The sequence below is a fragment of the Talaromyces rugulosus genome, chromosome II (assembly GCF_013368755.1).
Source record: "Talaromyces rugulosus chromosome II, complete sequence".
Classification (NCBI taxonomy): Eukaryota; Fungi; Ascomycota; class Eurotiomycetes; order Eurotiales; family Trichocomaceae; genus Talaromyces; species Talaromyces rugulosus.
This window is the reverse complement of record NC_049562.1, coordinates 3,420,169-3,445,705: the sequence shown is the minus strand read 5'-3', so window position 1 is coordinate 3,445,705 and position 25,537 is coordinate 3,420,169. Positions and strand designations below refer to the sequence as shown.

Below are 25,537 nucleotides of genomic sequence, written 5' to 3'. Positions count from 1 at the left end.
TCGTATTCCTTCCAGGCTGTTAAAGTTGGACTTTTGATACCCCCTTCTTTTTTCTGTTGTGGTGACTATGTAGCAATGAACATTTAGCTCTCTGCTTGCTTGACATGCTTCTCGCGATGCCATCCGGAAACATATTCGAAAGCGTAATGTCTAGCCTGTCCCGTACTCGATCATGTTGCAACACTCGTCAATTCTGCCGAGGCTTCACAATGCCCTCTTGAAAGACATAGTAAACGACCGTGCCATCGCCACCGACGAGCCTGTCAACCATGGCAAAAAGCAGTCGTTTCCCACCCCATTCCTTTGATTGAATCGCCTGTTCTTTCCTTTCAAAATATTTGGCCAGGTTTGCTTTTTTCTTCTCCTTCTCCTCCTCCGTCGTCTCCTCCTCCCCGTTCCCATCACTAGAATCCGGTTGTTCCAAAGTGGGCAAGGAGTCAAAAACAGCAGCCATCTTTCGCAATGTCCACGATTGACCCTGTGTAGTAGGCAGAACTAGCATTCGCTCTGGAGGCAAGTCATGCTCCCGCAGTCCCAGTTCGAGCAAGTAAAGCTGTTCGTCGGGATGTGTGTAGACGCGGTGCGGTGGCACGCCCGAAATTAGGGTTGTTGGGGGAGTGTTTTCCTCGCCGTTTTTAGGGGCTGCTGGGTCGCGGAGCAGTTGATGAGTGTCCAGGGAGGTCCAGAGATGCTGGTGTTGCAGATTGTGCAGGACCTGTGTGGTGAGTGCGGAGACTGGGTCGGAGCTGGTTTGCGAGATCAGCGTTGTCAGAGCAGAGGGGTTTGGCAGCGTCGTCATTTTGGCCGATGCGGTGCTCATGATTCTTTTTTAATAACTGTCCAGTTTTCCTATCTCTCTCTCTCTTCCTCGGCGTTGAGCTGTAAAATAAGTCCTGACGGGATTTAAAAAAAAAAGAGTTTAGTTGGAGTGGGGGAAGGACCCATCCCATGATCGCCCTAGGCCCTGCGGCGCGATAGTGCCGTTACCTTGATCAATATTGAACACATGGCTTTTACTATTTCTGTTGGTCTTGCACACCTTGTCCTTGATTTTGCCCGTCACGCACGAATTTGCTGTCATTAACGAGATTTCTGTACTTTTTTTTTGCTTTCCTTTTCTATCCACTAGAACTCCCCCGTCTCGTCTGATTACTCGCGCGCATCCTTTCAGCCCGGATCTCCGCATACACAGATACAAATTCCTCGAAGATGGCGCGCACGAAACAAAGAGCGCCCTTGCAACGGGCGCCCTCGTCTGATATCATGCAAGCGCCTCCAGACTTGCCAGAGAAAGCACAGAATGGCAAGGCGGTTGCAAATGGCAGTGCAAATGGGAGCGCAAAGCCCGCCGCCTCTCACGAACATGCGACAGAAAGCGAGCCAGGGCTTGTGCAGCTGGCTATTTGTGTTGGTGGTATATATGCGTCATTGTACGGTCACCTTCCAGCTTTCCTTGTCTCTTCTGCTAACAGTATACACAGTCTTTTATGGGGCCTTCTCCAAGAAGCCATCACCACCACGCCGTATCCTGTCCGCGAAGCTACCGCTCTTGACCCGGAACCCCCCACGGAGCGATTCACCTTTTCCATTGTCCTCAATACAATTCAGTCATGCTTTGCAGCGTTCAGCGGCTTTTTATATCTCTTATTCTCTACCCCCAAGGGCCAGAACGTGCCCTCGGTCTTTCCAACCAGCAAAATCGCTTTCCCCTTGATTCTTGTCGCCATCTCGTCCTCGCTGGCCTCACCTTTCGGCTATGCCGCTCTTGATCACATTGACTACTTGACCTTCATTTTGGCCAAGGCTTGCAAATTGGTGCCTGTGATGCTCTTGAACCTGGCCGTCTTCCGCAAGCGGTACCCCTTGTATAAATATGTGGTTGTCATGCTCGTGACACTCGGAGTCGCAACATTCACCTTGTACCATCCGGGAACCTCAAAGAAGGTGGCTTTGTCAACCAACAGCGGTCAGACATCTTATGGCTTGTTCCTGTTGTTCATCAACCTGCTTCTTGACGGCCTCACCAATGCGACACAAGATCACGTCTTTTCGTCCCCAGACATCTATACGCGCTACTCCGGACCCCAGATGATGGTAGCGCAAAACCTCCTCGCCACCCTTCTCACCACAGTGTATCTACTCGTTGCACCGTACTTGTCGGCCAACGGTGCCATTGCATCGGCTCTGCCCTTGCAAATCCCAGCTTCGGCCGGTTTGGAGCTGTCGTCAGCCATTGCTTTCCTGCAAAACCACCCGCAGGCTCTCAAGCACGTCCTCGGATTTTCAGTCTGTGGTGCGGTTGGCCAGGTGTTTATTTACTACACGCTGTCCAAGTTTTCGTCTCTGCTGCTTGTCACGGTAACCGTGACGCGCAAGATGCTGAGCATGATCATCAGCGTGTTTTGGTTTGGGCATTCATTGACACATGGACAATGGATGGGGGTCGGGCTTGTCTTTGGAGGTGTCGGTTTCGAGGGTATTGTACAACGACAGGAAAAGCAAGCCAAGGAGCGCGCCAAGGCAGAGGCCAATGGCAAGAAGCAGCTTTGATGTGATATTACTCGTTTCATAGATTATGTACAATCATAGATATAGAATTTTTTTTATTTTTTTAAAAATTATTATTCTGAGAGAAATAATGGCGGGGGATTTGGTAGAGGGATTCTAACGCTTCTTTTCCTCTTCACAGACGTGCTGTCTTTGGGATTGCTGTTTGTTTCTTCGTTTGCCTGTGGAACCTGGGGAACCTGGGGAAACCCTTGCTGTGAGTCTCCTGAAATATTACTTGTTGAAGGGTTATTGCTTTCTCGAGGCTCTTCTTTGATGGGCAGGTGCCAATCAAACTCGTGATTACGAGACTCGGTTTGAACATTCGAGTCAACTCTGACCTCCCCATCATGCCCCTGACGGATCCCTCTTTCTCTTCCCTTGGCCCTTCTTGGCTCCGCCTGCTGTTGCTCCAAATCAATCACACGGTCCTCCATCGCCATCGAGAAATCATCCACACTAATAACCTTTTCCCGCAGCCGCTGATGGTGATCCACAAGATTCTCAATCTTGTCCTCGACATCCGCAAACTGCCGCGGAATATCGCGTTCAATAACCCGGAAAAAGGCAGACATGGTTTCGCGTAAGGTGCGGATGTCTTCTTGTCGAGAGTGGCGTTCGTGGCGGAGTTCTTTTTCCCAGTGCTTGCGGTCTAGTGCGTGGGTGGTTTCTAGGTGGTGGAGGCGCTGGAGGAGGGTTGCGTGGGATGGAGAGGTGCATATCGTTGGGTCTGGCATAGAAAAAGGTGGCACTGGTGGTGGTGGTGGTGGTGGTGGTGGCATACCATCTTTAGGGCAATGATATGAAGCCTGGTGGCCACAATCGCAGTATGCCCCTGGCAGCACCGGGTTGCGCTGGAATGCGTGACAGCCGCATCGTTTCTCGGCTGTGGCGATAAACATGCATCTTCCGATCGGCAGCTCAGGAGACGAACAAGAAACAGAAGGAGAAGCTGGTTGTGAGGTGTTGTGCGTGTTTCCTCGACCGCTCGGAGGGAACTCCGGGGATGCCGATGAGGGCTTGGAAGTCATGGGACCTGGGGGTCTCTCAGGGGGTCGAAGTCACCACCCAGTGCATAAGATGTACATGTGCAATAAAGAGACCTTCTAGAAGCATAGATTCAAGAATATGTGCTTTTTTAGAGGAGAAGAAGCATCTAAAGCACCTGGCTCGTTGGGGTTTGTGACCACCGGATTCCTTCCCGTTCAGGAAAGTGCACGTACATGTACAAGTTTCGATGAACGCGAGTCCAAAGCGAGGAGATCGATGTATTTACGAAGAAGAAATTCCCATGGGGAAATTGGCTGCTTTTTAGCCGGGGTTCCCCCAGGAAATGGGCCACTGTGTCCGACAGGGCGTGGGATGTAGTACTATGGGATGTTGGATCATCGCGTGGGGTGGCATAACGATCGATGTGCAGCATATGCATCTAAATCTCAAGCTAAAGCGCAAGTTCAGCTGTGATCTCGGGGACCCCCACTACTGGGTATTTTCAACCTGGAGTATACATGTCAACCAGTACATGTATAGGCTAAGAGGCAGAAAATAGAGCACGTGAACGCTCAAGAGAGGAAAGACTGATCTTATCTCCACGTGACATGACGCAATCACGGCTCCTTGGCAGAATCGAGGCAGCTGATCTCTCAGCAGACAAGGGCGTCTCGGCCTGACAGAGTCATCACCTCTTCGCAGACATCCATGCTGAACGCCTAAGCCTCAACACGCAAGGGCAATGCACTGCGCGAGATCCTTTTCTGACATATCACGTGCCGAGGTCTGCCAGCACACGCGCTAGTCCCATCTGGGCCGTGGTGGAGCTTGGCGTTTTACCTAGTCCGGCGCAGTACGTAACCGCCCCCGTCGTTGCCATCAGTGGGACATGGGACATCATCCCCTCCACCTCAGCCTATCCTCCGCGGCCTTGCAACGCTCTCCTTTCCATTTTCTTTCGTTGTCGAACTTCATCTGCTTTCCCGCTGTATCGCGCCGTCACATTCTAGTCTTTTTTGTATTTTCTCGATGAGCGACGCTTCGCCGATTCTGCTGAGGCCCCAGCGCTTGGTCGGGGACTCGTAATCTATCGCCTCGTCATCCACGCCTACAACTGCAACCACAAAGCTCTTAAAAAGTTTCTCAGCTGAGCTAGCTATTTGGTCAGAATGCGACCTCCACGGCTCCTGCTGCTCATTTTTTGCTTCATCTTTCTGCCGATCCTCCTCACCTTTCTCTCGCTCGTTACTGCCGAGCCTCGCCGTGGCGCGGATGCCGATGCTCCTATCGCTGGTCGATCGAGCCGACTCCGCGCTCTGTTTTCGTTTAATGCCCCAACTTCGCTTTTCCCCCCATCGGCTATTATTAGCTTGACCGACGATAACTCGACTTTCTTCCTCGCGAGACCTGCAGCATTTGGCCCGTTGTTGCCCACCAAAGGTCTGAGTGGCCAACTGTGGATCGGCAGTGGCTTCAGCGAAGACACACTCAGGCGAGGCGCTGGTACTGCAGGCATCGAAGGCGAGCTTGGCTGCTCGGATGTTCCGGGCTGGGACAAGGATGGACAGTCGAAGCAAGATAAAGGACTGGGAGAATCCGGGACCGGCTCAGCCGCCAACTCTCCATCGGACAAGATTCCCGCCAAAGATCGCAGGGCCAGTGATAGTACTGGCTATGACTCGCTAGACGAAGACGATGGGTCGGTTCTGCATGATGGCACTGACGATTATCTACATCGTCCACACAATCCGGGTTTTCTGGACAAAGCGGGGGGTAACCAGCCATCCACCCATGCCGATATTCAGTCTCTTCAAGAAAGCGCAGAAATCGCTGGAAAAGTCGTTCTACTAAGTCGAGGCGGTTGCGGGTTTTTGGAGAAGGTTAAATGGGTGCAGCGACGCGGCGGTTCCGCGCTGATTGTCGGAGACGACACTAAAGGCGGCGGCTTGGTCACGATGTATGCTCGCGGAGACACTTCGAATGTTACGATCCCCGCGATATTTACATCTTACACTACTGCTCATCTACTGTCTTCCCTGGTCACAGAGAGGGCTTTTCTCGAAGTACCGACCGACGTTACGGCGAACCTACCCCCGAAGAAACAAAAACAAAGCACAGCCACAACCACGACAACCACGACAACAACAACTAGTGCTCCCACTTCGACGTCTACGAACAAGAAAAAACTGCAGACTGGTTCATCGGAAAGTGGCTTCTTCTCGTCATTGTTATCCAATGTAGGGTTGGGCACGAATCGCGGTTCAATTGCTGGGGATAGTCGTCGGCCGCCTAGCAGTGGCAATATTGATTGGGTATTGGTTGATAAGTCGGAAGAGGAGTACAGTGATAGCGGCTCTGGAAGATCGAGCTCTGCCAAAAGTCGAGCAAAGAAAAACGAAAAACCGCTGGCCGATACCGAATCTACGCTGGCTGATGGAGATGGGTTCGAAATCGGAGTACATGACTGGCGGGATCCAGATCTTTTACTACCAAAACAAACCGCAAAGCCAGACAGTAAAAACTCGAAGAAGAAAGAAGAAAAGGTCGACAGCAATAAAAACTCCAACCTTCAAGGTGGAAGTATAACTCCAGGCAGTGGTGAATATTCATACGCAAGAAAGCCCACTGAGTCCGAAAAGAAGAAAGAGTCTTCCAAAAACAGTGACACAACTTCAAAACCACAAAGTGAATCCTCTCACAAGGGATGGTGGTTTGCGAAGCTTTTTGTATGGAACAAGGCTACTGATGACAAGCTCGATCGAATTATGGAAAGTCGTATCCGATCCCAAAATGGAAAGGATAGCTCAACCACCGGAGCGAAGCAACCTCCAACCGATCATGAAGGTCTCTGGGTTACTCTAACTCCAACAACAATGTCAACCAACCCTTTCTTCGACACGCTTTTAGTTTTGGTTGTGAGCCCTTTGATAACATTGACCGTTGTCTATGCTCTTCTCTTGCTGCGATCTCGTATTCGTCGCCGAAGATGGCGAGCACCCAAATCCGTGGTTGAAAGGCTTCCAATCAGGACCTACCATACCATAGCTTCACGGTCAACCACGACATCAAGCACTCGATCGCCAAGCCCGGGATCTGTGACTTCATTCACATCGACATCACCGCTTCTTTCCTCAGGACCAGTTGATACATCCCGGCGCTCGCGGCCACGTTCCCAGACGGTATCCGGCTCTGTTTTGCCAACTGATATGATGTCACCGAGTACAGAAAAGAGCAGCTCAAATTCGGATTTGTGGCGACGAAAGTATATTGGACGACAAGTCGAATGTGTTGTTTGTTTGGAAGAGTATGTCGACGGACAAAGCCAAGTGATGAGTCTCCCATGTGGCCATGAATTCCATGCGGATTGCATGTAGGTATTCTCTATTCAAATCTTTTTTCACCCTGCTAATCTCGACTCTAGCACCCCATGGTTGACCACCCGTCGACGCACTTGTCCAATTTGCAAAGGCGATGTCGTACGTTCTATGTCTCAGCGACAGATTGGGTCTGATTCACACAGCCACGATGTAGAGGAATCCGCTGAAACCCACAGCGCTGCAGTTCCTATCATGGGAAGTTCCATGAGTGACACGAACTTGGAGGATGGCGAAGGACCGGATGCGCCTTTACTGTCAAACAACAATACCTCTTCGGCGCCCCAGTCCAGCTGGCGCAACTTTACTTCCATGAATTTCCCTGCTCTTAGCGGCGACACAGTCTGGCACTCTGCCCAAACGGACCGCACCAGATAGGGCTATTCTTTTCTTTTCTTTTCTTTTTTTTCTTTTGGGCTCTATGCTTTATCACATTAGCGATTGTTTTTCATCTTTTATATCCATTCATGAACAGTGTGGCGTTTGGTAGCCCTGAATATAAGGCGTGTTGGATTTTCGTGGTCAGGACGTGGTCCTGGGGGGTATATGGGTTCAGTACTTCAGTTTGTTATTCGGGGTCTGAAAACCTGGTAAATGTAGCCAACATTACATACTATTTCTTACATTAGTGAATGTACAAACGCGACTCTCACTTGGTAACTACAACTGTTCTGAATAAAGTATTGTGGGGTAGCTCCGATTGGGCGACGCCGGTTTAGGACGGCCGGCCATCGATAACGTCATTGATTTCCACCACGCCTCAACCTTTTCTCTGTACAAACCACCAGACCTACACTTCTAGTTGCTACACACAATAATGGCGGACAAGGTAAAAGATGTTGCCAAATCCGAGGCACTCCGTATCGGCACTCTGGCAGGCAATGCAGCCAAGTCGGGTGCCTACATGTATCCCATCAAGGTAAACCACCACTTTTTACTTCATGCTTCAACCACTTGCTAAATGCAAAATCCAGGGAATATTCTACTTCATCGCGCACCGCAGCCTCTGGAAACCACTCACATCCAGAATCGGCCCCACGGTCACTCTGGGCCTAAGCATTACATCCGCCATGTTTTTTTTCACCTATGTGCCACAACTAGCCTTGCTTGCGCTGACATCAGGTCCGCTGGCACCCATTTCAGCGGCCCTGCTGGTTCTCAGCGAGAGCTCGACGCTGACAAACGCACTATCAAACTCCTTTTTGCTGAATGACGCGCTCGTGGATACCTTTGACGGCACGCTTGTTTCCAGAGGTCACGAGGCCCTGGTCAGCGATGGTCGACAATTGAAATCTGGTGGTATAGGCGACCCGATCTCGCGCTTGGGGAAACTAGTCAAGAAACCTTTCGCAAAGCTATCACCGGCATCCCTGATCCGATCCGTGCTGTACTTGCCGCTAAATTTCATCCCCGTCGTTGGCACGCTCGTGTATATCGTTGTGCAGGGGAGACGTATTGGACCGACTGCCCACGACCGCTATTTTCAGTTGAAAGGCTGGGATCGGAGACGCAAAGAGGAGTGGCTGAAAACGCATGCGCCAGAGTATACAAGGTTTGTCTCTCTCTTTTTCTTTTTTTTTGGTCTCTGCCCAAACCCTCTTTATGTTCACCCTTTTTCCTAACGGGGGTTGTAGTTTTGGCGTGTTGTCGTTTGTGTTGGAGATGGTGCCTGTGCTCTCGTTCGCTTTCACGTATACGAGCACCGTGGGTGCGGCGTTGTGGGCGGCAGATATCGAAGCCAAGGCGTCGACATCTCCGAGCTTGCGCGAGCAAGCCAAAAGTGCTGAGTAGGTGTTTTAGGTCAGGGGTCGGGAAAAGATTGTGAATGAGCTGGAGCGAAATATATACTTAATCTAGTCCCTATGTGTAATTGCTCGGCTATATACGTGCCTTGATACAAAATGTCGCCTGTCATGTACAAAAAAAAAAAAAAAAACATTATTCAAAAACCACAAATACAGCTGTCTATAGACAGACATATCGGTCGAAATATGTTCTAAGAATGTCAATTGCAAACCCGATCATCAACTCAAGTCTCCGTCCGGGACACACCCCCAACTGCAGCCCTTGCGCAGAAATGGCAACGGACGCAGTTCTGCACCCGATGCCCGCGGCCCCTTGAGACCGTTTTCATACGTTGCACAGTCCCACCATTCAATCCACTGCGTCCGAGCAACGACAAAGCTGCGATGGCAAACAGAGCAACTCATGCCCCCGGCATCTCGAACTGCAACCGTCTTTTTCAAAAGCTGGATGACGAGCTCGGGGTATCCCGTCAAGTCATCTTCAAGAAACTGGTCTAGATACGGAGCCCGGTTGCATTCCAATAGCGCGAGTTCGCGTAACGAGGGGACGCGGCTGGTGGCATCGCGCGCATACTGAGCTTCGTGGGTTTTAGAGGCGAGGAGTCGGTTTCCTTCGCTGTCCATGTATTGAACACGACTCGTGGCAATGTGAATAGGGGCCCATGCCTCTTCAGGAACAGGTCCGTCGTCGTATTCCCACAGTCGAAGCGTTGTTTCTGTGTTTTCTGCTCCATCTGGTCCACTCCCATAGTGCCATTGATCAACGTCTTCAAATGCATCGTGTAGAGACATAAGAGGGTTAGGATTGACAACCATATGCTTCAAGTCGCCCTTGCGTATCAGCCAGAGCATCTCCCATGGTAGCGTGGTTAGGCGGTTGGTTGAGAGATTGATTTCTTGCAGCTTTGTGAGTCTTCGGATAGCACCAGGGATTTCTCGGAGCTTGTTGTTCCGCAGACTAAGGACATTCAAGTTGCCCAGCTCAAAGAGCTCTGAAGTTAACAGCGTCAAGGCATTTCCAGACAGAAACAGCCGAAGAAACGGAGTTAGTGAAGTGAAGACTTCATCGGTAACCGGACCCTCGAAGACTGCGGGCTCTTTGGTCAAGTGTAAAAGCGGTCGAAGTAAATCTGTTGGAAGACGTTTCATGAATAGGCCACTGAGATTTGAATAAGCAAAGTACATATAATTGAAATGAGAAGGAACTTACCTCAGGTCAATACAGTCCTGACCCTTATCGAGACAATTATTAACCAGAGCCCTAGCAGTTTGATGTTCTTTTGGCTCGTCTTGTTTCTGTAAATTCCGAGCAGCAAAATTTGGGCCAGTATCGCGTGCGTTTTCCTCTTCGTCATCGCCGTCTTTCGTATTATCCTCCATTACACACACCTTTGTTGCATCCCGAGCATCCCGAGCATCCTGATCAGGCGTGAGAAAGTCATCGCAAGAGGACGCCTCAGAAGACAAGAGACATTCCGACGACGACCCATCACTCCCCATCCACACACCACTATCCAAATGCCGCTTTTCGCGAAAATCAGCCCTCTTGCGTTTCGCCTCAATGGCCTTTTCTCCCCACCAGGTACCGCGGTACCGCCGCTTTTTGGAATTCACGGGCTTTTCTGCATTGTAGTTTTCCAGCGACGAGGAAGGGATATCGTCGCTCGAGAAGAAGGCAGGATCGCTTGAAGGGAAGCTCGAGACGCTCAATCGCGACGGCCGCTGCGGCGCTCGCAGAGGCTGGCGGCCTAATGCTTTCGCAGGGGATCTAGTGCGAATAGTCCGCGGTGGCGGAAGGGGCACTTCTTGGTCCATGATTATCTCGATATCAATTTGAAGCCAATTGGCCGTTGTTGTCTGATGAGCGCGAAATGGAGTGACGGACGCGCGCGGTCTCTGTCTCTCCAGGTGGGGGGGGTTTCACGGTTGCGATAACCCGAATCGATGTGGTTTTCCACGGTACACCACAAGTGAATCGCAAGAGAATCACAAGGGTGGGGTCAATTGAAGCAAGTCTAGGCCATCACGCTTGCTAGACAAGCTCCCTGGAGGGCGACAACAGTCAGAACCAGACGAGGTTGGAGAGGCTGTTTTCCTTGTCTAGAAACGAGACGCGTCTGTCGACGGCCAATCACCAGCTGCGATAAGGCGCATCCACGTGAAAGGACCCGCTTTAAGTCTTGGCGTAGTCGCGTGTCATCCGTCAGGTGACCTGCGTCATTTATTAATAATTCCTTGCGAGAGAGTATTTTGTCTGCTTGTATTATTACTAGAGAAGAGCTGTATTTCAATCACTTTCCTCGGACAGAAGAATAGACATGACAGTCCAGTTCCAATCGCCGGGTTCTACCGTTCAAAGAGCTGCGTGTAGATCTCTTGGACCCGATAGCAGACGCTTTTATTATATCTGCCTATTACTCCCCTACAAGACTAAGCAAAATAACTTCTTCGCAGAGTCGCAGAGACTAACTACGTACTTATTTCGCACTTGATCCACCGTGTGCCATGCAGTTGGTCGAGCCATGCCACTTGAGCCCCGCCAAGGACGGACTTTCCTTATCAGATTGATACCCGAGCGAGTCCAAATCTAATCTGATCATCTCCATAAGCGGGGCCGGAAAGTTTTCTTCTGCTGAAATCCTAAGAGATTGTACGTAATTGGAAAAATGCAGTTGCAGGGTAGGATCATGCTAGAGCAGATAATAATGCAGCAGAATTTTGCACGTTATTGCATGAGTGGCCATGCAGAATCAGCTTGGATACAATATCTGGACTCTACGACCTTCTGGCTAGGGAAACCCTAACCAAACACCGGTCTCGTCGATGAGTGGATATTAGCGGTACTACATTGTCTTACCGGTGAAAATCTTAGACTGTTATGCTAGTGACAGAAGAGCTTGTACGCGTTTAGAAAATGAAGAAAAAAACTTTAACAAAACCCCGAATCCCAATCTCCACTCTAATCAGATCAAGAGATTGATAAACAATCACCACCCCTCTTGTTGATCGCATCCTTAGTTTCCCTCTCTCTTAGCCAATTTTCCAACATGAGCGCGAAAGAATTACGCCAGTCTCACAATGTGTGGTCGGTCAAATACTTTGCCATCGCCATTGGAGCAATCATGGTGATTTTTATCATTTCCCACTGGGCGAATATTGCATACTCAAGATACGCCCGGCAAAGACCGAAAAGATCTACTCTGGCACTCACTCGGAATCTACGGTATGTTTGAACATAACATTTGTCACCCCCCCAAAAAACATGGATGGTTAACTCAAGACAGCAAGGTGCAGCGATTCTTGGCCATAAGTGTTCTTGGCTTGGAGATTAGTCGTTGGTGTTTGTATTTCACTTACTGGGCAATCAATTTCGCGTGCTTATTGACCAATGTTGAATTGCACAATCATAGTTATGTTCGTACATATCTTTTCTCTCGATTTAAGCCGGTTTTTAACAGAACTTTTCTTTTTAGGTTGGGAAGCGTCTTGGATGGTATGTACAGCTTTTAAAAGATTACAGAAAAATGACTAAAACGAAGAAGGGTCTCCGTGGCCAATTTTGTCCTCCTTGTTTTCCTCGCACTCAGAAATACGCCCCTGGCTCCGTTGAGCGGACACTCCTACGAGAAACTGCGTCCGTTGCACAAGACAGCAGGCTATACTTGTATTACTACAAGTGTATTGCATGCTGCAGTCTACCTGAGTGCCTGGTCCGAAAAGGCAGAGCTTGAAAACATGCGCGAGACAAAAAACCTGGCTGGCGGGATTGCTGGACTGGCAATGGTAATTATCGGGTTTTCTACTATTGGGTGGTTTACTCGAAGGTTTTATGAAGGTATATATCTCTTTTTTGTCTGACAGATAGTCGACATACTAACAGACACAGTCTTCTATATGATTCACATTGTCCTATTCATGCTCATCCTGATCACGGTCGCCATGCACCGTCCGCTAATCTCGAAATCGACAGTCGTGATCATCATCTTCACAGCCTCGATGTGGTTCTCCGACAGACTTTTACGTTTTGCCAAGTTATGTTGGTACTTTCCTGGCAACCATGCAACTATCAAAATCATGCCAGATGGCGCACTCCGTGTATCGCTGAGCCGCACTATGCGCCGCTCTAGGCCGGGCTCTCACGCCTATCTATGGATTCCAGCAATCCGCTGTCTCGAAACACATCCATTTACACTTGTGTCTCAAGATGGTGAGTTTCTGATCAACGTGTACGACGGATTCACGCATGATTTGCGCAAAAGAGTGTCTCAAGAACCAGACAAGTCCCTGCGTTGTTCGGTAGATGGGCCGTATGGCCAAGTCCCCGATTTTAACAGTTTTGATCGGATCTTGCTTGTCTCTGGTGGTAGCGGTGCGAGTTTTGCTTTTGCCGTGGCGCTTGATGTAATCAAGAAACGTGCTGGTTCTGGTTCAACGGCAACAAAAATGATTGATTTTGTGTGGTCGGTAAGACACTACAGTTAGTATTTTACTATTCCAGGGTGGTGAAGGAAAAAGACGACTGACGGACTTGAACTGGTAGAGTCACTCAACTGGTTCGAGAAAGAACTCGCCCAACTTCAAGAGAGCCCCCATGTACGTTTGTTTATACACGTCACACGAGCAGATGCCAAATCAGAACATCCCAAAGACGTTCAAGATGTTGTCTTGACAAAAACCGAAGTCAGCAACAACAACAGCAACACACCCGTCGATATTGAGAAATCATCAATAGGAATCGACTCCAATGCACTGTCTTTCACCAACGTCCAAAGGGGTCGTCCAGATATCTCGAAATACGTTTCAGGTTTTATTGACAGCTGTAGTCCAGAGGATCGCGTCGGGATTGGCGCGTGTGGGCCAGTTGATATGGTCGACAGCGTGCAAAAAAGTCACTACTCTCGAGGAGCGTATGACGATGGACTATCGATAACTGTCTATACTGAGGTAAATCCAAAATTGCGATGTACATGTAAGATTTAATGCTAACTTTAGAGCAGGAATTCGGGTGGTAGATGAGATGTTGTCTGATGACCTGGGGGGGGAAATCATTTGCATCATGTTACAAAAAGAAGTACATACATATAAAAGTTTTGAGCACTTGTCAAATTCTATAGATTTATTTCCACAAAAAAAAACAACATTCGAAACAATTCAACTTCTCAGGGTATAAAAGATCTCTCAAACAGGTACCTGTTCCATGTCAACTGGTAGAACAAAGACGCCAATCAGCGGTCCGGATAGCCTCCCGGTCAGGGCTATACGCCCTTTTTACAGCATGCATGTATATCCTCCAGATTCGGCTTTTTTTAATAATTTTTGCAGAGTAGCTTTTTTTATATATACTACTCCTTACAGCCACCGCCCGTGGACGTGCGCAGCCTCTGCCCCCAGTCTCGGATACGTGCATGTTGCTCCACTAGATCAACATTTAGTGGGACGATCATTTCGACAACAGTTTATATCTACTTTTGATCTAAATGCACCTTCAAGAATAAGTCTCGTCGTGGAGTGGCTCAAAGAAATAAATTGAATAAAAAAAAATGTTAAATGTTAAAAGCTAAAAGCTATAAAAAAATGCCAACTCCTTCCACCGAAAAAGAAAAAAAAAACTCCTAAGCGTCCTCTGTTTTGCACACTTTGGTTCGCCCCAATGGGGGTTGATAGCAAAGTCGAAAGAGTCGCAGCCACAGGCTGAATGACAAAACTGGCGTGGAATCGTGATAGATGAATAGAAAAGGGGGAGTTAACCATATATAAAATTATATATGCAACTCAACGAAGTAAAGGGGTATTATAAGAACAACGTAACATCCGATAAAACTGAACTCGTGCTGACAGACCCGGGACAGGTCTGAAAGAATTGAAAGGTCCCAGGTCCTCTTTGCCTGCCTGGTCTGGTAAACCGCTTAGAAAGCGGCCAACAGCATGGCAAACGATCCAGCGACGACCGCGACGGAAGCACTTCCGGGTCCCAGAGCCACGGCAGCACCGGTGTGGGTAGCTGAAGCAGAGGGCACGGTGCTCACGGTAGCGGAAGCCGAAATCGAGCCAGGCACAGGAGTGCTGGATGGTCTGACTGATGCAGACGGGGTCGGGACGGGCCGGGATGAGGCGACAACGGTATGCGCATGCACAATGGTTTGAGTCACAGTGGTCGTTCTTGTGATAGTGCTCGTCTCAGCGGTGGCCAAGGGCGCAACGGCGAGGAACAGAGCGGCGACGGCAGCTCCAAACTTCATTTTGGCGGTTTGAAATTTCCGGATTTGGAAATGGCTTTGTTGTGATATGTGTTGTGATATGTTCAGAACTCTACTATATCAAAGTAGAGGTGTCGAGATATACAATGAAATGTCAAGGATAGATTCCTGTCACGAGTGTGCTGATGATACTGTTGACAAGTAGATTGGATGGTTGGTTCAACGAGAGAACGGCGAAACGATTCCGCAAGTGATTGATGTTGTGGTTAAACGAGTGTGGGCGAGCTCTGCTCAAGTTGCTAGTTCAAAGGAGTGACAGGGCCAGAGGCTCGCGCGACGATTAACGAAACCACAGGGACGTTGAAAGGAGCGTGTGTTGAAAGAGAGGGCGGCGCGAACGACAGGGGCCGGCGTCTTTTATTACACGCCTCGTTAGCCAAGGGAAAAAGCCCTGCAGGATACTCACCCCGCGTGGATGGGCACTAGGACTGATCCCATCTTCTTTGCGGTTCTTAGGGCCGAAGCCAGCGCAGCGTGAGTGGGCCATTTCCGAGTCCATACGTGGGCAGCCTGGCATCCATGAATCATACTAATATCGCCTAGTTGACTCCTTGGCCAGCTGTTCGGCCATTTTACTGGTCTGAGTTTTGAATACGAATGGCCTTGTTCCAATCACAACCAGGCCCGGGGTCCGGCGGTGAGACGTGGTGAGCGGGCTAACCCCAAACAAGGGGCCTGTTTTGTTTTCCATCTTGCGACACTGCATGTCTGATCATTTGTGTGGGCGCCAGGGGGCGACAACAAGAACCCTATAGGGATACTTGGCAACAAGGGGTAACCCGTAAATCGCCCTTTTTGGTCAGAGAAACCTTTAGATGGTAATGTAGTGGAGACTCGAGAGCGACGAAAAAACCTAAGGCCCAGGAACCTCCGACGATCCAGTTGGATGAGGCAGGAAATTGCCTCAGTAGCGCGGCGCGTTCCTGCATCGCTGTTAGCCTAGTCCCCGACTAGCGCAACCTGGGGACCCGATCGATGTGGATTTGGAAATTGGGCAGAGTTTTCCGCGACTAGCCAAGGTACCAACGCTGTGCCGTGTTGGTACTGAGTATGTTGTTATTGCTGTCGTTGTCCTCATGATGTGTTTATTGTGCGGTGAGTTGGCTGAGGAGAGAACGAGAAAGAGGGAAGACAGGGAAGGAAGACGGAAGAGGCAAATACCGTAACGGGCTTAGCTGCACGACTAGCCCATGCGACACGCGCACTTTGGAGTCGCAATATAATAAGATTACATACTACGTACTCCGTAGTGGCAAGCCTATTTTGTGTGCCCTTAGTTCGGATACTATACCCTGTGCACGGAGGATCCGACTCCGTCCGGGGCCGGAGTATAGGCATACTATTGTGTGCTATTGTGATATTTGTGACGCAGGGATTGTCACGTCAATGATCCACGTTTATTTGGCAATAGTATTCAATAAACCTGCCCTGGCTGTGCCTGTCTGTGGCCCCTTAAGTGACCTATTCAGAGTATCCAAAGTCCAGGCCTGTTGATCGCGCTGATCGGTCACATGCACCGTTGAGTCTGCTCGATCGGTGGAGCCGTGGAAATTGCTGATTCGGTTGCTTGCCGAACTAACCGTTCTCTCCTATATACTCCGTACATGTACGTACTATAAATCGTATCTTTATATGGCTTGTAGACTTCGCTACAGCTTCTTGGGCGCTTTAATTGGGTTAGATTATGTGCATAGGCTTGTCATACTTAAGAATAGGCTTGGGGGTAGGTTTGGAAAAGCGTTTCATATATATATATTGTTATTAAGTTTCTATCGGATTATTACCATGTTTTAAAATATCATACTGTGTGAACGATACATGATATTAAATTTAATGTTTATATTTAAGGTATCTATATAAATAATATATATATCTACATAAGGAACACTTAAATGTAGGGCACGTGTGGCTTCCCCCATTATTCTCCCAAATTACCAGTAGGGTGTCACCTTCAAAATGTCAATCACAGATGGCGAATTTCCTAGGTTTCAGTATCTAGATGAAGATGATATAATTATTACAGTCCAATCATAAACTAGAATCGTTTGTTGCGCAAAATGCTTGCAGATATTTGAAAGACATGCTACTCTCTTTCACAACCTCTCGTCCCCCTGTCGACCAGGAAAACCCGTGGAGGAGGAACAGGCCAGCCATTCTCGCAATCTGAATTGCCCGCTTATCGTCTGACGAAAGACTCTTGGTTGACGTACGCTCAAACTCCTCCCAGAATAGGCTCCTAAGCGTGTCAGAATTGGTGTAGTAGTGCCATCCGTTATGGTCCATGAAGCCGAGAAGGTTCTCCAGTCCCCATAGAGACATCCCGAATGGAGATATAGTAGCCTCGGGCCAGTCGATGATGCCAGTAATGTGACCAGTTTCTTGACTCACAAAAAATGTTCAGCCCGGAGAGATCGCCATGGTTAAGTGTAAGTGGATGCGATTTCTCAAAGAGCAAGTGGAGCCCATTGCGAACTATACTCAGATTTTCTTGAAATGGATGAGGCAAACTTTCAGACAAAAGCTCAAACCTTGACTGGTAATCACGGTGCATGGCTTCTGCTGCACTTGGGTCTATGTCTTGCCCTTGATTCCAGGATGTCGCAAAGAACCTTGTTGAGGTCAGCAAAGCCCTAGAAAGTACCATACTTGACATACTTGGCAAAATCTCCCACAGTAGTGGAATGTTCTGAACTTGTATCAGACAATGGATCAATGTGTTTAACATAAACATAAGGAGTTCCAGAGAGCTTTTCCATCGCATAGACAGGAAGCCGGTCACAAAATAGACCGTGAAAAGTATACGACGGCACAATCCCTTGATGAACGCGTCCAGCCAGATCCAAAACCTTTCTGTCCAAGTCCGAGCTTGGATCCCGAAACTGAATGATCTTGGTTTTGCCATCTCCTGCCATGACTGTGTAGCTAAACGAGCCCTGGATGGGGACAGCGGTTGCCGTGCCCCCGGCAAGGTGCACGGCGTATTCGTCGCATTGTTCTCGCGTTACAGGTGCATGAGCTGCAAAGAAACTAGCAATAGAGCTTTCGGCAGAGTATGGTTCGACGTCCATTGTAGTAATGTGCAAATGCGATTTTGGGAGGCTGAAAGGGAAGAAATATGTCAGCCAAGGGTGTACAAGTCTACGGCGGGGCGGCACCCGTGTCAGGCTGCAGCTTCTTCCAGGCAATGATATTATTTATTGCCAATAAGATAACATAACCAACTAGAACGTATACTTTTTGGTCTGGCGGTCATATTTTTAGTGAAGATAAGTCAGCTTACATGACCATTCAGGAAAGAAGATACAATTATGTGAGTAATGACCTCCTTACTTTTATAATGATCAATTTAACTTATAGATACCAGGATAATAGACAGTCACAAGACCAAGGTGGATGATACTTACGAAGACTCTGTGAGTGCCAACAGTGGTCTTCTCGTAATGAGTGCCTGGTTGGGGACCGGTGTCGTTTGGCGTCTCGTTCTGGCGTTGATGCTAGCCTGTAGTCCGAGAAAACAAAGCACAATAGTACTACCAACTTCTAATTAATATTCAACCCAGTCCTTAACATGCTGACGGTATTCATTGAAAGTATCAAAAGCAACGAGCGGCAAGATGCTGCTGCGAGATATGTGACTGAGCGTCGACATGAGGAAATCCAGTATATCTATTCAAGTCAGATCAGATTGAGCTGTGAAATCACAGGGTCGGACACATCTGATAGAGGACTACCTCAAATCAGGAGCAACATTGAAATAGGGATCCGATGTACAAGCTCAAACCGACATTAGAAGTGATGTGGACAAACCCGCTGCTTGTGATAGTCCCGTTAACAGTGATCCCTTGTCAGGTGATAATTGACAAATGAGATTTGAGTCACTAATTATTTGGCCAAGCATGTTATCAGTCCATATTGATTTTCGAGATGATTACTGCAAGACTGATCACCGCCCCAACTATATACAGAGAATACATTTTCAACTCCCTTGTCGTTCGTTTGACCAAATTGACCAAATCCATTCGTATTAGAACAACATTACGTTGTAAAAGATTGCAAGAAACCCAGATGCTAAGAGCTCGTGTCCTGGATTGTTTGCTTATAATATACAAGGTTGCTATATCACACCACCGTGACCCGTTTTCTATCGTCGCTCTGGGTATTCTCGAGGAAGGATGACGGGCTTGGCCTGCACGTTGCGCCAGGCTTCGTGGTATGGGCCTTCAGTTCGAATGACGCTACCGATGGACATGAACATTCTGCGGAACAGCGATAGTTAGCATGCTGGAGAAGTCTAGAGGGGAATAGTTTTCTTCATACCCAAAAGTAGCGCCAGAGCCAAGCATATACTTGCCCAGCGTGCGCATGACACCATTGGGCCCAGCGCCGTATTGGAAAATGGTAACAGCACCTAAAGTTCATCAGTGAGCTTCTTCCACATGTTTTTGCGACTGGGCTTTGCACATACCACCGATGAATCCCATGATCGCTCCGACAGCTGCCAGCGTAGAAAATTTGTCAGTCTATCGTATCGCCACGAGAAATGGAGAGTATTGTCATACAAGTTCCCATCATAGCTCCCATTTTCACTAGAAACACCGAGTCAGCTTCGATCCAGAACCGGCATGATAGTTCACTACTCACTTTTGTCAAAGGTGGACTGGCCATGGCCCTGGGGGGGACCAGCAACAACAGGCATTGTTGAGTGACGCCTTTTTGGAAAACCAGATTTCTCTCACAAAGAAAAAAAGAAGCTTCCCTGCAGCAATAATAGCAATGAATGGGAAATCGTGGAGGTGCACCAGGAAACCTTGCTCGCCGCAAGCATTGCTGGCCGTCGCCGCTCCCCGTACAGGGCGGTGGGCCGTGGCAGAAACGGTATCCGCGCCAGTCCGTAACGGGAATAGTGCCGACCTGGCCCGAGCACCAGAGGCACGTGCCGTGATTTGCCGTTGGCCCGTTGCAGGCTAGCGCCGGGTCACGTGCCCGCCCTAGTCGCAGCGGCAGGTGATTTGCCCGTGCGAGGAAGCGTGAGAGGCAAAGCGCAAGACAGAAAGAGAGAGAGAGAGAGAGAGCGACATATCCCGCCCTGCTGAAGCAACAAAAAAGCAAAACCCTCGGGCCCACCGCAGCTTTTGTTTGTCGAAGCAGCGCTCACCCCCCAGTACGGCTTCTCCCGCATCGCTTGTCCTTTTTTTCGACTCGATCGCTGGCTGAAAGGCGTGTCGGCGTCTGTGGCCGACCGTCTGGCCCGTCGTGGTGTCCCCTGAAGCGTGACCATTACGACCGACCGACCGTCGTATTTTCTATAGCACGATCGCGACCGAACTGAACAGGGGGGCGTTTTTTAACGACTAGGAAATAATTCTGGGGGACAAAATATAACCACAAGGTAACTGATCAGCCTCGTCGGTGTTTCATCGCGAACCACACTCGTTCTTTGGCTTTATGCTAAGCGGATACCTCGCCGATCAGAAGCAGACTGCATATATCCATTCACCACGCAGCAACACTTGCGATTGCCTCAACCAGAGCCTCATACGCCTGCCTAGCGTTTTGTCCATAAAAAAACTTGTTCTTGTTCCTGCGTACCAATCATTGCATCTTATCTCATCGCGGGCCGTTACTTCGAACGCTTGATTTCGCATCGACTCTTCTTCCCTCCTCATGACTGCAGTGGCTTCTCCGCCTAGCGTGCAATCGGGGCCTCGACTAGGATGGTATTCTACTGGTAACGCAGGACAGGCGGCTCTTGGATCGATGAATACGGACGACGTGTCCCACATGTTTTTGCCCCGAAAAGGTGTGCAAAGAACGAATTCGTCTTCGTCGCTATCGTCTAATTCCTCAACCTCTTCTACGTCTACTGTCACACATGCCGCAGCTAATGGTGCTACGACAAACGGTACTTCATCAGCTACGTGGTCATCTAAAAAGAAAAACGGCCGTGGCCTGTGGCCGGCCTCCAAATCCGAGCCAGTCTCTGGAATAACGAATGCGCGTTCGCAGCCGGTCTCGTCCTCGACTTCGGTAAACGGTGGACCCACAGCCTCGTCGGCTATGTCTGCTATCCACCAACCTTCACCGGTTGTGCCGTCTCAACACATGGTGCAGTCGCCTCAACAAAATGGAATGGGAGCGAATCCTGGCATGCAGGGATCGTCGGATCCCCCTGCGATCTTGACGCTGAGCCCTCTGAACGGCACTTTTGAGAAAAAACAGATCAACGTCCCGTACTTTCCCGAAGTACTGCGCATTGGGCGTCAAACAAATAATAAAACAGTCCCTACACCTGTGAATGGGTATTTCGACTCCAAAGTGCTGTCGCGACAGCACGCAGAGATCTGGGCTGACCGTCGGGGCAAAATATGGATTCGAGATGTGAAATCCTCCAATGGAACATTTGTCAATGGCCAGCGGTTATCACTGGAAAGCCGAGAATCCGAGCCGCATGAACTGCGAGAAAACGATTCCCTTGAATTGGGTATCGATATTGTGAGCGAAGACCAAAAGTCCATTGTCCATCACAAGGTATCCGCCAAGATTGAACATGCAGGAGTATACGGTGTGGGTCCGAGTATTTTGGATCTGAATTTTGGAGATATCGATCCCACATCCGGGGGTGGTTTGTTGCCCTCACCTCTGAGCCAGCCGCTCTTCCACATGCGGGGACGATCAAGTAGCTCCCTTAGTAACCGCAGTGCTCAAAGCGCGGCCAGCAGCCAAATCAATGCTCTTCACCAACAACGGCAGCTGAATTACTGGCTTTCTCCCATGACCATCGAACAGGTGGTTAAGAAAATATCTGTAAGTGGATGTGTGCCACGACAATGATAGCCTTGCTAACTTTACATCTAGTCGGAGATGAAGCAGGCCAAGCAACACTCTCAAGACCTTCGTGAGACAGACGAATTTCTGCACACACTGATTTCTTCGGACTCGCCAGACAAAGAGAAAATGAACAGTCACAAGTCGGATAATGCTGTCCGACAAGTAAATGGCCGGTCCAAGGTGCCTCGGTTAGATCCAATCTCCAGGTTCTCTGACCCTCCAGCTCCACCCCCACAGCAGCCCTTGCCGGAAAAGCCTGATGCTGCACGCCGTTCTTCACATGAGCCAGCTGTAGGTGCGTTGAAGCGAGCTGACACAGAGAAGCCATCAAAGTCAGGCTCTGCTGTGAGTTCTCCGGTTTCCCGAGAATCCAGCCAAATTATCAGCTTGATAGAGGCATTATCAACAACAAAGAAAGAATTGGAAGCCCAGAACAGTCGTGTGAAAGAGCTAGAAGACCTTTTGCGGCAAGAACGTTCTGCTCGAGAGAGTGCAGAAGAAAAAGCATTATTACAGTTACAGCAAGGCCGCTCCGAAGATGAGGCTGCTCGTGAAAATCCCGATGAGGATTCAGCTGAGCAGGAAGTTCCTGAAGTCGAGGAAATCACCAAACCTCATGACACCCACGAAGTCAATGGGCTACTTGAAGATATCGAGACAGAAAAGAGCGAGCATCCTGTGCTGGACGCCCAAACAGAAAAGTTGCAAGAGCAGATTAATAATATGGTGACAGAGTTGGTGGAGATGAAGCAACAAGTCGAAACGTTCAAACAGCGGGCAGAAAAGGCAGAGGATGAAAGTGCCGAGACTCGCAAATCTCTTGCTGAGATGATTGAAAGCATTAGACGCGAACGAGAAGCACAGGCCAAGACGACGCCACCAAACGAAGCATCGTTGACAGAGTCGCACATTTTGGACACAGCTGGCGAGAAGAAACTCTCTCCGGCGTCTCACGGAGCCGACTCGCGACATTTGAAGGAAGTTGAAAACGCGGTGACAGCATTGACACAAAAACAGAGGCACAGCCTGGTAGAAAATTCAACGCCATATGCGTCGATGCTCGGGGTTGTGCTTCTTGGAGTAGGCTTGATGGCCTATCTTAATGGATGGCAGAAGATTGAAAGATGATTTTCATGTTGACGGATATTTCTTTGCTTGCCTTGTCGATTGGCGATGAATAATGGATGCAATACATTTACAGTCATTCTTTCGGATCTTGTTTGCGGGACAACTGGGATGGTGTTTTTTTTTTTTTTCTTTCTTGCACTGGCTTTTTGTTTTTATTTTTGTTTCTCCTGTTTCTTTATCGCATCTTGTTTTTATTACCTGCTAATTGTTCTTCTTTCTTTTTGTCTCTTCTCCCCAGTGATGACACTCTGGGACACCCATTCATTCTCGACCCGCGGGGTCTGATCTATAGTACATCATACCATTTGAGGGCATCGTTTTTTCGCGTCTCCTAGCATGGCAAATACGGTCGTCTGTTTGGCTTGACCGGCCACAGCGGTTCGAGATATTCCCTTTGTATGTATATGAGTGAGTGGGAACGGCGCATGACATAGCAATTGATTTTTTATTTATCATGGATTATTATAACATTATACTGTAACACGATAGTAATACAACTGGTAGTAATACATAATAAGTAGGGCAAACTATTTCAGGCTGACGGCGACTTCGATCATGCTGACCCAGCGCGTGCGCGACTCGGGTGGTTCGCCGTCAGAGTCGAGAGACGTTTGTAGTCGGTGCTGGCGCTCTCTGTCGCGGCGTCTGCGTCGGCGACGCTGGTTTTTGGATTCTGCTGGTTGTGCGTCAACGTCCATGACATCGACATCCATGGCGGTGTCGCCGTCGCCGCCGGCATTGTCCATGTTTTCGGAATTGCCCATGGTGGTATCCATGGCATCTGTCTCGTCGACATCTGCTGCTGTCTCTGCATCAGAATCTCCTTCGTCTTTGGTGGTATCTACCATGGTGAACACATTCACCCCATCCTCCTCCAACCGCACAATATCATCCACCACACACACACTACCCGTGCGAATACCCACCTCATACTCTTGCGCCTTTTCCTGAAACCAACTGCCCAGGGACAGTGCTTTTTCAATCGCCCTGCCTGTGGCCTTGATCAAGACTTTTTCCTGACGGAGTTTCCGTAGACATTCTTCCAGCACCACTTTTTCATCTCCTCCTTGGTCTCTTCTTTTCCCATGCTGATGATGGTGTTGAGAGGTATGCTGTCGCCGCTTCTTAGCCTTCTCATCAACCAACGGCGCCATTGCGCGCCTCTCGGCAAGATGTAATAGCTTTTGCACGCGCTTGATCGCGCTCATAAACGGGGTTTTGCTGCCGACATAGACGATTTTGGGGACGTGTGTGCCTGCATAAGGTGACGCGACGGCGGCATGTGGGATGGGTCTTTTCTGGATGCGGTAGGTGGGCGGGATGCGTGTGAGGGCGCTGTTTTGGGTTTTGTCAAAGGTGAGTGTTGCTGTTGCAGCTGAAGTGGTTGTCGGGGTGAGCATTTTGAAAGGGTGTAACGCAGATTGGCTGAACGCAGATTGAATGAGACGGATTATATATTCAACGATAGTTGTAGGTTTTAAAAAGATATGTATTAAAAGAATGACTAATGTCACCAATCTCCAATAACCACGAATTGAATGTTGACGCGATCTGGGGAAGTGAAAGAAGGGAGCTCGGCCAATTCGAGGTGAACGGGGCTCACGTGACTGCATCTGGTCTCGGCCAATCAGGATGATTGTAATACATACATACATCCGAGTCTGCATGACAGTGTATACTTTTTGTATCAGTAGTAGTAGTGTCTCAATTTATGGCAGACTAGATGACTGGTCCAAATTTAAACCAGCCAGTTGACTCGAAGCCTCAAAAAGGAGAAAAAGAGAAAAGTCTATTGGCAACCCATCTCCAATTGATATGATGCATATGATTTTTTCTACGTCCGATCTATCAATAAATCATTGATTATTGCACGAAATCGCCACGCGACGTGTATGAGGTGGCAACGTGCTGGTAGACTATTGAAGATAGCAGTCTACGTATTTGCTTTGTAGCACAGGCTGGCGCAGCAGTAAAATGGCAATACGAGTAATACTATTAATCAATATTAATCGTGCATGTGGATACATCTTGCATCAGCCCTAGAACTGGCAAACCCAGCAGAACAAACTTGACGCAGGCGAGTCAAGCAGGCCTGGCACCATCAGAAAAGAAACACACACACACACACACACACACACACAAAAAGTCAGAGCGGACGCAAGGGCGAGTAGAGTTTTCCGGCGTTCCGCCAGACTGGGCTGGGCTCGATCGTGGGGAACGGTAAATTACTACACAGCCCTGCGGGATTTGCTGTCTCATACCGTATTTTACCATGTGAACAATAGGCGTCCCGCGGTATTGTTGTTAATATTATTACACGACAGGGATTTCTCAGCCGTTATTTCCGGTTTAATATGAGAATTAAGATTAATATTATTAGCAGCATTACTAGCACTATTATTCCTGCCAATTCTAATACGGAGTACTGAAAACAAGTCCTCGGCTTTTGTGATCTTTTTAAGGCTGCAGAGTTTTGACTCGAGTCGTCCACCGCGCGGCCCGCCTGATGCGCGCCAAGCCCTGCGCCGGCCCCGCCGACATCCATGGAACGCTTGTTTATTGTTGATATTACATTGTTGTGACTGCGGATGTGTACTGTTGTGTTGGT

General features: G+C 48.9%; 12 protein-coding genes across 12 annotated transcripts; 5 read left to right on the top strand and 7 right to left on the bottom strand.

Moving 5' to 3' along the window:
* Positions 1–187: 187 nt before the first annotated feature.
* On the bottom strand, positions 188–799 carry TRUGW13939_03657 (uncharacterized protein; the record flags this gene model as incomplete). The annotated part of the gene is made up of 1 exon (XM_035486837.1): positions 188–799. One exon carries the CDS (start codon positions 797–799, stop codon positions 188–190), a length of 612 nt encoding a protein of 203 aa, XP_035342730.1.
* Positions 800–1,209: 410 nt separating this feature from the next.
* TRUGW13939_03656 (uncharacterized protein) lies at positions 1,210–2,550 on the top strand (the record flags this gene model as incomplete). The annotated part of the gene is made up of 1 exon (XM_035486836.1): positions 1,210–2,550. One exon carries the CDS (start codon positions 1,210–1,212, stop codon positions 2,548–2,550), a length of 1,341 nt encoding a protein of 446 aa, XP_035342729.1.
* A 71-nt stretch (positions 2,551–2,621) lies between these two features.
* On the bottom strand, positions 2,622–3,578 carry TRUGW13939_03655 (uncharacterized protein; the record flags this gene model as incomplete). Its single annotated transcript, XM_035486835.1, has 1 exon — positions 2,622–3,578. One exon carries the CDS (start codon positions 3,576–3,578, stop codon positions 2,622–2,624), a length of 957 nt encoding a protein of 318 aa, XP_035342728.1.
* A 1,128-nt stretch (positions 3,579–4,706) lies between these two features.
* Positions 4,707–7,289, top strand: TRUGW13939_03654 (uncharacterized protein; the record flags this gene model as incomplete). The annotated part of the gene is made up of 2 exons (XM_035486834.1): positions 4,707–6,907; positions 6,959–7,289. The coding sequence occupies 2 exons, from the start codon at positions 4,707–4,709 to the stop codon at positions 7,287–7,289; spliced, it is 2,532 nt and encodes an 843-aa protein (XP_035342727.1).
* Positions 7,290–7,728: 439 nt separating this feature from the next.
* On the top strand, positions 7,729–8,702 carry TRUGW13939_03653 (uncharacterized protein; the record flags this gene model as incomplete). The annotated part of the gene is made up of 3 exons (XM_035486833.1): positions 7,729–7,830; positions 7,886–8,463; positions 8,546–8,702. The coding sequence occupies 3 exons, from the start codon at positions 7,729–7,731 to the stop codon at positions 8,700–8,702; spliced, it is 837 nt and encodes a 278-aa protein (XP_035342726.1).
* Positions 8,703–8,935: 233 nt separating this feature from the next.
* On the bottom strand, positions 8,936–10,531 carry TRUGW13939_03652 (uncharacterized protein; the record flags this gene model as incomplete). Its single annotated transcript, XM_035486832.1, has 2 exons — positions 8,936–9,875; positions 9,927–10,531. 2 exons carry the CDS (start codon positions 10,529–10,531, stop codon positions 8,936–8,938), a joined length of 1,545 nt encoding a protein of 514 aa, XP_035342725.1.
* A 1,232-nt stretch (positions 10,532–11,763) lies between these two features.
* Positions 11,764–13,728, top strand: TRUGW13939_03651 (uncharacterized protein; the record flags this gene model as incomplete). The annotated part of the gene is made up of 7 exons (XM_035486831.1): positions 11,764–11,939; positions 12,001–12,130; positions 12,190–12,209; positions 12,259–12,551; positions 12,603–13,193; positions 13,257–13,660; positions 13,714–13,728. 7 exons carry the CDS (start codon positions 11,764–11,766, stop codon positions 13,726–13,728), a joined length of 1,629 nt encoding a protein of 542 aa, XP_035342724.1.
* Positions 13,729–14,622: 894 nt separating this feature from the next.
* Positions 14,623–14,955, bottom strand: TRUGW13939_03650 (uncharacterized protein; the record flags this gene model as incomplete). Its single annotated transcript, XM_035486830.1, has 1 exon — positions 14,623–14,955. One exon carries the CDS (start codon positions 14,953–14,955, stop codon positions 14,623–14,625), a length of 333 nt encoding a protein of 110 aa, XP_035342723.1.
* Positions 14,956–17,001: 2,046 nt separating this feature from the next.
* Positions 17,002–18,041, bottom strand: TRUGW13939_03649 (uncharacterized protein; the record flags this gene model as incomplete). Its single annotated transcript, XM_035486829.1, has 3 exons — positions 17,002–17,351; positions 17,482–17,582; positions 17,629–18,041. 3 exons carry the CDS (start codon positions 18,039–18,041, stop codon positions 17,002–17,004), a joined length of 864 nt encoding a protein of 287 aa, XP_035342722.1.
* A 1,073-nt stretch (positions 18,042–19,114) lies between these two features.
* On the bottom strand, positions 19,115–19,669 carry TRUGW13939_03648 (uncharacterized protein; the record flags this gene model as incomplete). The annotated part of the gene is made up of 5 exons (XM_035486828.1): positions 19,115–19,229; positions 19,291–19,381; positions 19,439–19,468; positions 19,533–19,559; positions 19,615–19,669. The coding sequence occupies 5 exons, from the start codon at positions 19,667–19,669 to the stop codon at positions 19,115–19,117; spliced, it is 318 nt and encodes a 105-aa protein (XP_035342721.1).
* A 968-nt stretch (positions 19,670–20,637) lies between these two features.
* Positions 20,638–22,929, top strand: TRUGW13939_03647 (uncharacterized protein; the record flags this gene model as incomplete). Its single annotated transcript, XM_035486827.1, has 2 exons — positions 20,638–21,777; positions 21,829–22,929. The coding sequence occupies 2 exons, from the start codon at positions 20,638–20,640 to the stop codon at positions 22,927–22,929; spliced, it is 2,241 nt and encodes a 746-aa protein (XP_035342720.1).
* Positions 22,930–23,456: 527 nt separating this feature from the next.
* Positions 23,457–24,329, bottom strand: TRUGW13939_03646 (uncharacterized protein; the record flags this gene model as incomplete). The annotated part of the gene is made up of 1 exon (XM_035486826.1): positions 23,457–24,329. The coding sequence occupies one exon, from the start codon at positions 24,327–24,329 to the stop codon at positions 23,457–23,459; it is 873 nt and encodes a 290-aa protein (XP_035342719.1).
* Positions 24,330–25,537: the final 1,208 nt, after the last annotated feature.